Below are 15,653 nucleotides of genomic sequence, written 5' to 3'. Positions count from 1 at the left end.
CAAGCGTGACAGGTTGAGTGTGGTGGCTGAGTCGAGGTGGGGCTATGTTGTCATAAAATTGCTGGCTGGGCCCTCTCCACACGTCTACATGGCAAAAGTTAGCCGGCAGTTTCAAAAATTCCCACTTTGGAACCCGGTTACAAAAACTATCGGTTGTCTCCTAAACTGCCAGCGTTGTGTACACGCAAGCCGTAACTGATAACAAAAATTCACCAGTTTAAAAAAACAGCGTCGTGTAGACGGCCCCTTAGATAGGAAAGCTTGCCGATAACTGCCCATAAGTGGGTTACAAGATGGCCGCCGAGTGACTTGCCTAAAAAGACTTGTGTACTGGATTGTACACTGAAAAGACTAGTGTACTGGCTGTACTCTAAAACTGATTAAATATTCGGTACATTTTATTTGTAACAAGAACGCAAGCAGGTTGAGGACACAAACAATGCGGCAAAGCATACTGTACACTTTGTGCAATTCCGTGGAAATGCATGGATTCCAGTTGCTTCCAGCAGGGGTGTCAGACTGGGGGTAAAACCCCTACTGATTATAGGGGCCCAAGGGGAGAGCCCTTGCAAAGTCTGGAATATATTTTATTTTACCTGGATATTATAATTTCCTAATTACATGAGTAACGTTACGTTTCAAAATTATTAATTTGCCTTCAATTCACAATGAAACCATGATTAACTAACGTGAAATTAGCCTTGCCACACTAGTCACTATATTAGCCAACTCCAAACTTGTTCTCTATAAGCCTTTATAAGACTGATAAATACAACAACAAAAAACATAAACGTGCGATTTTACATGTACAAAGCCATCCCCGTATGTCTAGTATCATCTCCAAATATGTGATTATGTATGATTAAGTTTAACAACGTTTTCTGGACAAATGTATCCCTCGGACTGCAATCTAAATAGATTTTGCTGTGCAGTACTGTAAAAGTAGGCCTACAGCCATTTCTTAGAGTGGCTTGAGATTAACATAGCCTAAATACTGTAATGTTGACACTAATAAAGATACGTTTATTAAGTAGGCTAACAAATGAAAAGTGTTTTCAGCTGAAATGGCATGAAGGCTAGACTATTTGTTGTGGACCGCCTGGACCTTTGAGCAAAACATCAGCAGACAGAGAAGCCCTCAGTGTCTAGTAATGCAGACTGCTCGGGGGAACCTGCTTATCCAACTGTGGGTCGCCAGTCGAACTGACAGGCTTATAATAAATTCACATTTATTTCAACGATAACGAACAGGCTACGATTAAAGTTTCTATGGTTCACAACTACTCGCAATATGCTATCGACACTAGTTAACCACAATTTGTAGCCCTTGGTCATGTTAAGCGTTACTTGCAATGTGAAACTAAAATCTAAGATAGTAGAAAATTATGTTTAAAGACAAATAAACAGACAAAATGCACCAAAAACAAAACCTCCGGAGAGGTAGACTACAAATTTGTTGTTGCATGATAAAGCAATGAACGTGCAGGTAGGCATTTGTTTTGAAGGGAGGTTTTTGGCATCATTCCCGTGCTATACCAGTGATCTATCGGTTGATTGTTGCCCTCAGCAATATGGAAGCACCGTTGACATACGTTCTACCGGGTTCTCCAATGACGCAGTATGTCTGCTTACTCGAGCAAGTAAGGATGTGTAATGTCACACACTGTAGCATTACACTTTTACGTTTAAGTAAGACACTTGTGAAAGAAAGATATGCAGCTTTCAAGTGACAAAAACGGCAAATTCCCAAAGTTCACATTAAAACGGTTGGACATGAAAGGCCACATGGACTACAAATGAACTACAATGTGACGACAAAAGTGATGACGAGCCCCTAACTGTGCAACTCTGTTAGCCAAATCTAGCCCCAGTTTCCGACCTCTGACTCACCTACTGTAGCATTCATGGGCTTCGGAAAAACCTTTTTCTGAGCCAAAACATCATTCCGCTAGCCTGACGAGCCAGACCCACATTAAAATGTAGGGTCTGGGCTCTCACCGTTCGCAGTGCTCAGTCTGAGGGGCGGGATAATCAGTTGTCTTTCAAATTCCCTCTGCACGCAATAGGACAGCGGCAGCGCTATGAGTCCCATGCGTTTCCCACCAGCGGAGCTAGTTGGCTAGTTCAAACGTTTGCCAACTTAATAAAAGCTTAACTCGTGTCACACTGTTCACCAACAGCAGCATCCATCTTATTTGTTTTCAAGTAGCAGGGAATTCCAGCCAAACCGTTGCAACTCTGCCATCAATCATTATGTTAAGCCCACCTAACGACTCTATACACGATTTCATTGGCCTGATTGAGTTTTGATTTCTGGAGCTCACAAGCCAACGGAGAGTTGCTAGACTAGCCCTGCGCTAGGCGCGCGTCTAGATTTCTAGGCTATCATTCCGCGTCATTCATGTCACGTAATGTGTGAGTCAGAGGTCGGAAACTGGGGCTAGATTTTGCTAACAGAGTTGCCCAGTTAGGGGCTCGTCATCACTTTTGTCGTCACGTTGTAGTTCGTTTGTAGTCCATGTGGCCTTTCATGTCCAACAGTTTTAATGTGAACTTGGGAATTTGCCGTTTTTGTCACTTGAAAGCTGCATATCTTTCTTTCACAAGCGTCTTACACTATATTTTAAGTAAATAAATTTGTTTATTCAGGATAAGTGAGCGTACATGTACAGTATGTTTTAACCTTTGTTGTGGCATCCATGTTTGTCACACATTCCAATGGCAAAGCACATGAACACTCGCTGTGGGAAAAACAAAGTAATCACGGGGGCGGTCCTTGTCATTCCCAGGTGCCATGTATGCACCATTAATGAGCAAAAACACAGAAAATTGCAACATCCCAAAATGCGCTTTCTGATGACGTCAAACATCGAAGTTTACAGAGAAGAACATGTAGGCCCTAGTGAAATTGCTTTTTTAATTTCACTGTTTTAGATTTTCAATTTCAGGGATTGGATTATGTCGACTATAGCTGTTATTGTCTAACCAGTTTATAAAGCTGATAGAGGCACCATCAGTCACACAATATAGCACATTTAACACGGCATGGAATTGGAATGAATAGAGACGCATTACCATTGACATCTTTGCCACTGATTCAAGAAGCCTTGAATGCAAATAATGTAAAATGTGTGAGTGTAAATGCAAGTTTTGAGTGAGCACATGAAAGTTTCGTGTGAGCACATCAAACCAAACTCATGTCCCGGCTCGGCTTACGTAAAATAATAATAATACATACACCTTGCTTGCTATCAAGACCTGTAATTGCCTGCTATCAAGACCTGTTAATTTGTGGATCCTTGGGAGATAAAGCGCCACCCTGTGGTAGGCCAAGACGGACAGTTGTAGTGAATCTTTTCTTCCTCACTAATCATCTTTGAGGCTATCTTTGAAGCACTCAGGCGACTGAACATTACTGCTAGAGAAAAGAACTCCTCTAAAAAAATACTCTCTAACTTACAACGCAGATGATTATGACACTAACCCCTCATATTTGCTGCTTCCATTAGGAATTACACTTATCTCACAGTCTTTACTTTAAGTCTAGAGCTACTGCACTGACTAAGTGGATATTAGGCTACAAGATGCTACAGCCATTACTTTTAAAATAATGTTTGTAATGAGGAATAATTCCAACAAAGGCTGTAGGAGGAATTCTCCTTCACTTGACCTGACTAGTATTTCTTAACTTGGAGGACACAAACTTGGGGTAAGAATGAAGTTCTCATAAATATATGATGACAATAGGATTGCCTGAGTTTTCTGACAGGCTAAATGGGGCTGAGTCCCATAGCTGAAGAACACGGCCCAGCTCCATAGCTACTTGTCATGGCCTACATGAAGCATCTGCTGGAAGTGACGGATGTCAGTGGCCTAATAACTGTGGACATGAGGAGGCTAGCCCAACGACCTAAACTAAACTTTGTCCATCTCTGAGGCTAAATGGCAAGGAAAGGTTTCCTCTAGGATGTCCGCCAGGATCTCACTAATGCAACCAGACTGTCTGGGAAAAGCCGTGCAGCAGGTTAACCTATATACAGGAACCTTTTGATCCTAGGAACAAAGGGCATTATTTAGAAGAACAATGACTCTGGCACCTGGGGCCACATCTGCCACATTGTCCACAGTGGTGAACCTCAAACTTGCTCTACACCTGACTCAAATCTGACCTGCTCTGTCACTGAGGGCAGTATTGCCCTCTTAACCCTGAACTATTATATATAACTATTAATTATAACACACATAGCAAGAGTGGCTACACTTAACAACAGGGTCACCTTGTAACAGTAATGGCCAAGCATTTCTCACTAGCCATAATGAGTGTATGTTGGTATCAGCTTATCACTAATGATTACTCATACAACTTTAAGCATCATCAGCTTCAACACTTCAAGGGAAAGAACAACTTTAATAACAACATGTGTCTACATTACATTACACAGAGGCTGGTGACATTTTTCAGTAAAGTATTGTTGTGCCGTTATCGTTGTATGATTATGCTACCATATTCTGCTGATTTGGCACACAACACAAATACACAAACACAAATGTGCATACATACACACACACACACACACACACACACACACACAATAGATAGATAGACAGACAGACAGACAGATACAGATAGATAGATAGAGAGATAGATAGATGTGGGGGGAAGGATCATCATTCCGTGTGGATCTGTGAGAAAATAGGGAATCTTGTTAAGTCCTGTTACCTCATCTCCAGTCACCCGGCCTGGTGCAGAATGTTTAGTTTCTTGGGCATGGGAGAGGCCCCTCACTTCTCATTAGTTCTCAGAGATGTGACATCACAGCTAGTGTTCCCTCCTGACATTAAAGCCTGCTCTCTTCCTCAGCGCATACATGTTGGCAGGGAATACAAATCCCCTTGGGCGAACTGAGATCCTTGGTTTGGGCTGGAATGATTGCTTGAGTTGTTTAGCTTGATCTACCCAATGTATTTATGCAATGTGGGTTAAGGGCCAGAAACTGAGAGAGAGTGAGGCAGAGAGAGAGAGTAGGAGAGTAGGGATGTGTGGGTTTGCGTGTATACATGTATATACATTAGTGTATATAATATAATAATATTATAATAATAAGCTTTATTAGTATAGCACCTTTCATACACAGCATGCAGTTCAAAGTGCTTTACATTTGGAACATGTAACACAATAATAAAGAAGAATCAGTCATTCCTCTTCGTTGCTGTGGCTATTTATCATCCAATGAACAACTTATCAGAAATATAGAAAAGAACATGTAACACAATTATAGAAAAGAATCAGTCATTCCCCTTCATTGCTGTGGCCATTTATGATCCAATCAGTATCAGAAATTCTTCGAAGTATATATACTATCACTGGGTGAAAAGGCTCTGAATCAGGGGATATACCGACCGGACATGCAGCATATCAGGAGCATCTTTGATCATATCCTGAGTTTTTAAGAATCAGTGAAAATATTGATTTATTTTGACTCCTGATATGCCAATGAGATATCAGGGGTATGCATACCCAAATCACAAGTCACACATACCATTTCTGGATATCTTTGGGTAGGTCTCCACCCTTGGATAGGCTTAGGCTATCATATTAGATAGCCTAGGCCCAAGATCTGCCTAATTAAGTCACGCATGCCCTACGCCCAAAACGTACCATAAAACATCACTGATAGGCTATTTGCTGTTTGATTTCTATCTAATTTCGGGACATTCAAAAATAGACTATTTACAGTATAAAGACTACCTTTTTCAGGTCAAGGCTAGCCTACTTACCTAATTATTTTGGTTATGGTTCAATTTCAGTGATATCGTTGAGATTTTATAGTTGCTATAGTCTGTAGGTCTAGCCTACTTTTTATGTATAATATGCATGAGATCTGTTGGAGGAATAAAGTCCACATTTTAAATTATCTGCTTTCCCCTTGTCCCCAATGCTGTCTGCCAAAACGAATTCGGTTCAGCTGGAGTTGCCACATAACAACAATACAAAGTTAAATTTAACAGTAGCCTAAACAATTTGAAGTAGGCCTACATTAAGAAGAATAGCAATAATAAACAACAATTCAATCAATAGCCTATAATGAAAATAAATACATACTCTATGCTACAAACCATAAGACATAAGAAAGGCTTATTAAACTTGTTAAAGTTGAGCATCTATAATTTCATACTATTTTAACATTACAAGCTTCCTTGTGGGCCAACACAATGGATCAATCATGTTGTAATTTGTCTATAAAACGTGGGTGACTGATAAACCAATGTTGATTTAATTAAGGAACAAGGCTTGAAATGAAATTGACGTCAAACTATAGAGAACCAATAATGTTAATAATCAGAATAGTAGTAATAGCCCACTTGGCTACTATGTTTTGACACTTCTACAAAATCAGTTTGGTAGTCATTTTAATGTAACTAAAATATGCAGGCCTAATAATTTCCACGATTTCTTATGCTTTGCCTCTCGATAAGCGCATGCGCACACACAGCATACCCATCCCCCACCCCTGACTGACTTTTCAACGAACTCCTTGGTGGTGACTTCAACCGTCACTTTTCTGTCATGCATCTGACTGCAAGCTGTACAAACTCTGCCTTCATCATATCCAAGGTAAGAACTACAGTACTTTTGTATGCCAATTGAAAACTGGAATTAATTAGGAAAATGCTGTTTTTAGCATTAATGTTAACCAAAACCGTTTGTTAACCGTCATGTTAGAATCAGCTAACGTGTGCTAGCTTGCGAGCTAACATCGCTAACGTTAGCTGCTAGCTGTTAATGTTAACTTTTCCAATAACTAACTTTACCATTGTGTGGAATATCTGGAATGGTAGTAATATCATATTCAACAATAAGTCTGTCTGAGATTTCGTTATGGATGTAAAGTTTTAGTTTGAATGAAATGGCCAAGGCTATCAGGTACGAGTAGGTTAGCTAACCTAGCTATAACTTCTAGAAGCTACATTTATAGTGGCTGCTAATGACTATGCAGGCTAACGTGAATAGGGGGTTGACGTACCTCAATATGATGCTGACAAGGTGAAGGGATCTTTAGTTTGTGAAGGGTAACGTATAGTGTTATATTAAGCCATCCTTACACCAGAAGACTTGACCAGATTTGGGTAAGATTATTGAAAGATTGTAGTCTTTTGAGTAAAGCTTGAAAGCCAAATCTTGTCAAAGGTTTCTGATGTATGGGTAGCATTAGGCAAAATGTTCTTCATTTCATAGCCCTTATTTGGTTGTACCTGACTTGTGCCAAGGCATGTGTTTATTTAAGATGCATGTGAGGGCATTAGTGCTTCAGTGATAGTCTTTTCACGTTATGTGTAAGCTTATTTTGCAATTTATTAATCTTAATTTCCCTCTGTTCTCTGTTTGCAGGCAGTGAGTTCTGAGGACTGCTTCCCTGAGAACACTGAGTGCATTCTGGAATATTCCAAATGTGTGCCACTTCCATACAAAAGAAGTTTCAATCCCGCAAGAGAGTTCACTCACCAGGTAGAGACAGACAGACAGACACACACACGTAGAATAGCAAATAACATTATAATGTGTGTGCATGTATTTGTGTCTGTTGCTGTGTTTAGTTTATCCCCTTTTTTCATGTGTCTGTTGTTATGACTGTAGTGGGCTCCATCAACAGACCAGGGCAAAGTCGGTCTGTCCTGCTACTACTACATGCTACTTGACTATGTCTGGAAGCCATGGCTGCTGCCCTCAACATGCTGTAAGTGTTTGTGTGTTTTGAATGAGGGCTATGTCACTGTGCACACTCTAATTTGTTTGACAAATGTGCAATGTAATGCATTAATACAGGAACTAATCATCATTATTGTCGTTTTTAATAATAGTCTTGAATTTTGAAGTTTAGCCATGTTTACCATTATGTTGGTGGTAATGTAAATAATGTGTTGAATATATGACAAACTGAGCATAATCATAATTTAGTTAAATCTTATTTTCTATTTACAGAAACTGAAACCCTGACAAATAAACTGATACCAATAATTAACATTGATGGTGATGGTGGCAAGGATGCCTTCATAAGGTAATTATCATTTTTGTTTGAACACCTGATTGACTTACCAACTTATTTTTTAATGTTTGATTTTTATCTTAATCAACAATAACATAATGTATAGCAATTGATGTTTTATTTTTTTAGGTGCCATCCAGCAAGTCCCAGCCTGGAGCCAGAGGCTGGCACTGCACGTCAGATGGGGGAGGATCTATGCATCAGAAAGGTGGTTGAAGCAAGAAGGAAAGAGCTTCTGCAGACAGTGTTGCAATTAGGTATGATACTTTCCATACCAAAATTTCCAAAAGTATCATACCTATCACTTTTTGATAGGTATGATACTTTTGGAAATTGATCTTAATGCCTTAATTAAAAAAAATAGGAAAAATCCAACCTTTAATGACAGCAATTTTCTTTGTGAATGAGTAATGTATCGTAAATAAATAAGTGTTCCTTAAAGGTTGGATTTTCTCTTTTTTTTTTATTAAGGCATTAAGATCAGATGCTTTTTAAATGTATGTGTATGCTAAGGTTATATAAACTTATGAGCACAACTGTAATACATATCTCCATTACTTCTAACTATTGCACCTGACGTCTAGGCTGCTATTGTGGGTTTGCTTTTATCTGTCACACAAGCTGAGTTAATTATATTCACGGACAGGGTCAATTGTAACATATACTTTCTTTCTCTTTTTACAGACACCTGACTTTTACTGCCAAAGGGACCATCAGAGCACCTCTCCCTACCATCTACTGTATACCAGAAGAGTACGGACAAGGGCCCAAAATGTTTTAAAGGACGTTGCACGCCCAGACCATGGACTGTTTAAACCACTGTGGTCAAGCAGAAATCTCTGTTCTCACTCGAGGCAGGTCATTGAAAGGGGGCACTGCGTAAGCCCCCTACTGCAGGCGAGAAAGCCATGTTGATTTGAATATTGATTGATAAATACAATAAAGGCCATGTAACAAATTGTATTGCCTGTCGTACAGTATATGAATTTTCATGGTAAAGTAAAATAAGTCATTGGGATTTAGCAGGTGTAAGTAAATAATGTAATTAAGTGTATGTAAAATTAATGTGAAATATTATTTAAGTTAAAGATGCACAATAAGCTCAGTGATGGTTATGTACTATCTCACATTTAAAACCATTACATAAATCACCATATATAAATCACATGATTAATTTTAAAAATAAAGGCATAAAGCCTATCGAAAAGCAAATAAAGGCATACACATAAATGCCTGCAAAATTAGCTGTATCTGGCAGTATATGGGCTGTATATGCGTAGTCCCATGTTTGACATATCAGGGGGTATATGGGAACAAGAACAAGTGGTGTCCGGGGTCATATAAGTAGCTAATACTTGAAACATGGATCATATCAGGTGAGAATATGAAGTCTGGATATCTTGCATGTCGTCGCAGTCCCATTCAGGACTTTTGATATGCTCCTGATATGGCAATTGGCACTAAAATATCAGGAGCATATCAATCAATATATTTCCTGATATTACACATATCAGGAAATATATCACTATGAATATTCCCTGATTCAGAGCCTTTTCACCCAAATGCTTAGGCTAACAAATAGGCCCCGTTGATGTGGACTCTAAGCAGTTAGCATATGTTCTTATGTGTTGTGATTATATGACTTTATAGACGTTTATGGAACACAACGACAGGAAGACTAGCAGCCTTAACCCTTAACCCACTAAAAGCACGCCATATGGCAACAGTGGCAAGAAAAAACTCCCATATTCCAGGAAGAAACCTTGAGCAGAACCTGACTTAATAGGGGGAGCCCATGCTTCTGGCTGTCTGCAGCTGTAATGGCAGCAGTCAAATGTAGAATAATCTGAAAAAGTAGTCTAGATAAGATGAGTTAACTACAGGCTCACTTATACAGGTAGTTTTCAGGTCTTTTTAAAGATATTCACTGAACTCACATGTACAGATGCAGGGTGTTCCTAGCTTTGGGTCATAATGGTTAAAAGCAGCTTCTCCACTTTGTTTTTGGATCACTTTGGGTACAATTAAAAGATTAGCATTAGAAGATCTAAATTTCCTTTGTGGTCGATAAGATATTAAAAGCTCAGAGATACAGTATATGAAGGTGCTGCCTGTGTCTGAGTGTGTGCCGCCTGTGTCTGAGTGTGTGTAAACACACCTATTGACCTACACACACGCATGTGTACACATGAACTCACACACACACACACACACACACACACACACACACACACACACACAAATGAAGCTGTCGGCATGTGTGTGCAGAGCGGAAGGCACACACACACCTGATCTTCCTGGTTTGTTGACATAAGGTGATAGACTGGAGAGGACAGGAACCACTGGCTCTGAGCTTGTCACTTGGGGGCAAGCTGAGGCTATCTGTGTGGGGAAAATGATTTCCCACTGCAACGCAAAGATGAAATATTATTGAAAATTTAAACTGTGATGTGTGATGTGCAACTATTAAAAAACAATTTGTGTGAAATGATAGGTGACTGGGTGTATGATAAGGAATGACATGAGTGGGTTCAAGAGAAGTTGGTATGTGTATGAGCATGTAGGCTAAAAGGCTCAAAACAGTGATCAGCTATTGTGTTATGTTATCTGCACAGGATGCCAGCATGCAGTGTAGCCTATGTGTCTGAGAGGTAATGAGTTTACAGGTATGCTAACTGTTAATGAAAGTCCTCTATTTTTGGCATCACAGATAGTCCAGTTCAGTTTAGGTTGAGCCCATTCTTTACCGGCCCATTTCACATAAATGGCATTAACACATAAATATATGAATAAATAAAAAAATATTAATAATGGTGGTAGAACTGGTAGAACAGCGTGCTGCTGGCTCTAAGCACTATATGCTGTTTCTGATATACTGCATTATCTCAGCTATCTTTCATATAACAATTACAGATACCCTATTCCATAGCCAGAATTTTGCAATTGGTTAGCCAGGCTTTCATAACTCTAATCAGCCCTCGGGTCATTCTGGATTCTTGCCAAATTTGTCCCGTTCTGAACTACGCCAATACAGACAGGAAGGGAAAACATCATACATCAAGATGTGTTAATGAGTGGACCCTCACGCAAAAAGTCTGAACGATATATTGTTGCCTATTTTCTAAGGTTTCCTATCAAAAGTATCTTTTTGTCTGTAGATCATCAGCCTTTCTGCCAGAAAACAACTTGTAGCCTAATCTTTATTCTGATAACTCTCTCGGTGCACTGCTAACCTGCATCAAGTCCCTTTTAAGCAAAGCTATTCTTGCTATTCACAGCTTGTTTAACTGAACTGTCTTTGGTTTCTTCTAGTTTGCGCGTCTGGCACACAAAGTGGTGCTGAAAGAACAGCGACATCGTGATGTATCATCGCAGAGGTATCTCGAGTCCAGATAAATTGTCTTTGAACGGACAAAGACTGTTTGCAGGCATTTGTGTACCTATCAAGAAACATAAGCATAGCCTACTTTAATTGTTGATCAATAATTCCTTACGCTAATAGTTTGAATATAACTCATGTAGCATTTCTTTTAAAGTAAACGACACGATTAGGCTACTTCAGATACATAAGACAGGACAAAATCTCGTTTCGAAAAATGAGCATTGATGCGCAGACAAGTATGGTCAAATATGGATAAGCAAGACCTTGTCGAACTGACGTCTTTCCAGGGTGCAGATCAAAAGTGAACTGCATTGAACAGTGGATTCTGCAGTAAGGTTTGGTGGTGGCATGTGGAATTTCAAATGATTCTACGTCACCGAAAGGCAATCCCAACCCGAAATGGTTCAGATTACTGACAGACAATGCCGAGGAATTACACTGCAACAAAGCACATCTGATAACGAGGTAATTTCATGTTAATTGTTGTCTCATTGTTCTTTTATACCTCTAATACATGGTTCCATTTTTTCGACGTTTAAAATTTGACAAGTTTGAAGAAGTGACATTTATCGTGGCATTTAGATAATGTTGACGACCACTGTCTAAAAACATTCACCATATCAAAAGTTTTACCAGGTTGGAATGAAATTTTTATCGCACTGAAATGCTCGAATTATGATGTTCTCAAGAGGTGCCTTGCTCTGAAATAGGGTGTAATTCTCATTTTCACCTTAAGGATGTGTTACTGACGGAACCCCTCAGTTCCGAAGAAGCTACGAGGAACGCAGAGTGGAACAAGGGCTGTTTGGCTCTGTCCTGCACTCTTGCTGCAGAACAACATATTCGCATTTCTCGTGGATTTCATTGGCACCGTGGTCTGCAAATCTCCTGTTTGTTTTGGGAATCACGATGCATGTCCAAGGAATTCTCGTGGATAACGCCAAGAAAATGAAAACGGTTGGATTAATGTGATTTTGTGGCTGGGGTTGAAGTTAGGGCATCCATCGGTGGGATTTTTTTTACCCATATTTTCAAAAAGGCGGGCGAGAGGAGGACTGTTACAATGTCATCTCAAACATCAGTTCTGCATCTTTGTGGAAGGGGGATGTTGTAAGTATATCTATTTATTTAACACGTCTTTTTTTCCGCGGCAAGGTCCCTTTTTACGCACTCTCTCCAAAGTACGGGATGATGGAAAATACATCAAAACATAAAACGTGGATACTGTTCCAGCACGACGCACCACGATTTATGTTTTAGTCTCATGTAGGCTACTTTAAATTGAAATCGTCTGAACTGAACATACATTCCTAGGTCTGGTGCTGTCTGCATTATGGACATTATTTTTGCACTGTCTGAAATGGTAACCTATCTATTCCACATAACTATTCATTTGACTCCCCAAATAGGTTCTCGTCCTTTTACGCATACTCATACACAATGCGGCGGTTTAGCATTGCGTTTCTTATTTAACATTAAACAGCACATTTTACCTTAGAGAAAACCCGTGTCATGATCATGTGAGCGCCAAATCTCAGAGCTTGGTTCAGTCACTCTGCCCTGCATGCTGCCGGGGTTTCTGGGTGCAGTATTATCCTATGTGAGGACCGACGAACTACAGTGGTAGAAACATGGGTTTCTGTTCTCAGCGCACCTTGCGATTCATATTACGAGAACTAACCACAGAAAATGTAGCCTATATGTATTGCTTTGTGTATTTATAAAGCATTAACCATTTGCCATTAACCATTTTCTCTCCATTTGTTGATCAACTTTAGTACTTTAATATCCCGACAGCTGTGCAGCGAAGATCCCAACCCAATAATGTTGTTTTTAGATCCTGTATGCTAATTTCATTGCCAAAATAACAAATCATATGTTTGTAAAATAACGCGTATATCTAACTATGTGAAACACAAAATATTGAAGCACGTTTTGTGACATTGAAGAAATGCCCTGAAAGGTAGCCTAACTGGGCGCAATATTTCAGTAGGGGGTGACAACGCGAAGACGAGACCGTTAGGGGTCGCACTTGTATAATGATCGTTTGAGAGAAGTTAATGAGGAATCACAACGAATTTACGTCCAAAGGTTTTCTTCCATGCTCTGAATGCGGTCACGTTGTAGTAGCGCATATTCAACATCTGATCGTTTTAAAAATAGCTCGTCTGCGTATATCTGCTCCAAAAGCTTTCCGAAACCTGTTTTTTTGTATGTAAAATACCATAACTAGCACACAAAATGCATTTACCTCGTAGCATCACACACGCACCTAGGCGCGCATGAAACCACACACGTCACATGGGGCTGTGTGTGTGTGTGTGTGTGTGTGAGAGAGAGAGAGAGAGAGAGAGAGAGAGAGAGAGAGAGAGAGAGAGAGGTGGAAGGGGGCAAAGCGTTCAATAGTTGGCGCAGCTGAATTATGATTTATTGTCACACAAAATCCATGCCAGTTTACAGCCGACAATGGGGGTTTAAACTCAGGTGTTTGGCGTTTACCACGTTTAAAGTAGGCCAGCTTATACTGTTTGGCAAATGAAGATATAAAGGTAGGCTACACTCTTACATGGCAATGGTCGTTCAGAGATGAGAAGCAACCTTTTTGTTGTCGTCATAGTATGATTTAGCCACGGAATGAACCCAGTCTATAGCATATTCTATATAATGGGCTAGGCCTACAATTACAACGTATAGGCCTAAACAAATGTTTATCCAAATCAGAGCACAGCACTCACTAACTGAAATAATCCATCAGAAAAAAACACAGAAGGTATGTAAGAAGGATCCTGGAATCCCTTGACACGAGGCCCCAACTGCCTCTGTGCCATATGCTGTGCTTTTGTAATTATTCATGCCTTGATTTACAGTACATTCCACTTGCTTGCCCCTATAAACATCTAGGCTGCCCGCCCCGGCTTGCCTGTAACACACAGTTCCCCTCTCTGGTCCATTCCCACTCTCCAGTCGAGGGCTCAGAAAAAGATGATGTCAACACTCTTCTCTTCTGCTCTGGTTGCTGCTCAGACTTCATGTCATGTAGGATCTTCATCATTTTGTTCATTACCAGTCGTTCATTGCCCAAGTTCCTCCATGAGATACACGCGTGTAGAAACACCAACCATTTGGAGGAGACCACATACCCTACAGGCCAAATACAATCCCTATGCCAAATAGTGAAAAAAAGTATTAAAATGCCTTAAATAAGCTGTCTGGGTTTTGCCACTGGAACATGTGTAGAATGGGTCAGATTCTCATGTCTGTATCAGAATGGTATTTTTGATGTCACTGAAGTGAAGATTTTCACTTGTTACTGTGTACATTTCAAGCACTATTAATTGTTACGACCTGCACAGGCAACATACTTTTAAATATTGATCAGGATAAAGGCATATTTGGTTGACGATGGTAGTTATCTGCTTGAGTTAAATGTTGTGAACATTGTACATTGATACTTTGACTAATCTGTGTGTGTGTGTGTGTGTGTGTGTGCCTGTGTGCGTCTATGTGTGTGCGTACGTGCTGCATTCCACAGGGGATGAAGCGGTCCACTATGGGGTTCTCCAAGTTGGCACTTCTGACCCTTCCAGCCCTCCTCGCCCTGATCAGCCTGTCTCATGAGGCGGAGAAGGTACCCATACTGAACATTGCAGTGATCCTGGGAAAAACGCGCTACATCTCCGACAGGGATATCCGGGCCCTGTGGAGCAAGGATGACCCCATCGACGTCAACGTGGTTACCCTGCTGGTCAACGAGACGGACCCAAAGAGCATCATCACCCACATGTGCGACCTCATGTCGGGCACCAAGATCCACGGGGTAGTGTTTGGGGACGGCACTGACCAGGAAGCCATTGCCCAGATTTTGGATTTTATTTCCTCCCAGACGTTGATACCCATTCTGGGGATCCATGGAGGATCGTCCATGATCATGGCGGACAAGGTAAGCCCCAAGTAGACTGCACATCAATTAACCCCCCCCCCCCCCCCCCCCCACACACACACACACATATGTCCCCCATGATGAGAAGAGAATGTAAGATGATCAATAACTTGAAAAGAAGGTAAATTCTTGTCTTTTTGCTGAGTTCACACAATGCACATCACAACACAAGCCCTCTGGGTGAGCAGTCATCCCCTTCCTCGACTCCCATGATCTATTGTCCAATAGTGAAATGAGATGAAGATGCGCCAGCCAAAGTGGCAATTATTATGAGGAAATTTCAATG

At 40.4% G+C, this 15,653-nt stretch overlaps 1 protein-coding gene and 1 long non-coding RNA gene across 2 annotated transcripts in view; both read left to right on the top strand.

Annotated features, from left to right (window-relative positions):
* Positions 1-6,327: 6,327 nt before the first annotated feature.
* LOC121705474 lies at positions 6,328-9,003 on the top strand. The gene is made up of 6 exons (XR_006030806.1): positions 6,328-6,616; positions 7,391-7,507; positions 7,637-7,736; positions 7,982-8,057; positions 8,175-8,302; positions 8,730-9,003. It is a non-coding gene; the product is annotated as an uncharacterized LOC121705474 (long non-coding RNA).
* Positions 9,004-11,857: 2,854 nt separating this feature from the next.
* The window catches only part of grin2aa (glutamate receptor, ionotropic, N-methyl D-aspartate 2A, a), a 124,933-nt gene continuing 121,137 nt past the window's right edge, over positions 11,858-15,653 (top strand). Inside the window, exons 1-3 of the mRNA XM_042087600.1 lie at positions 11,858-11,892; positions 12,164-12,537; positions 14,960-15,367. Of these exons, the coding sequence (XP_041943534.1) occupies positions 14,963-15,367 (405 nt within the window). The 5' untranslated portion in view covers positions 11,858-11,892; positions 12,164-12,537; positions 14,960-14,962. The remainder of the gene's footprint in view (positions 11,893-12,163; positions 12,538-14,959; positions 15,368-15,653) is intronic.

This window comes from Alosa sapidissima, chromosome 3, assembly GCF_018492685.1.
Source record: "Alosa sapidissima isolate fAloSap1 chromosome 3, fAloSap1.pri, whole genome shotgun sequence".
In the NCBI taxonomy this organism is placed as follows: Eukaryota; Metazoa; Chordata; class Actinopteri; order Clupeiformes; family Clupeidae; genus Alosa; species Alosa sapidissima.
This window is presented reverse-complemented; position numbering and strand designations above follow the sequence as displayed.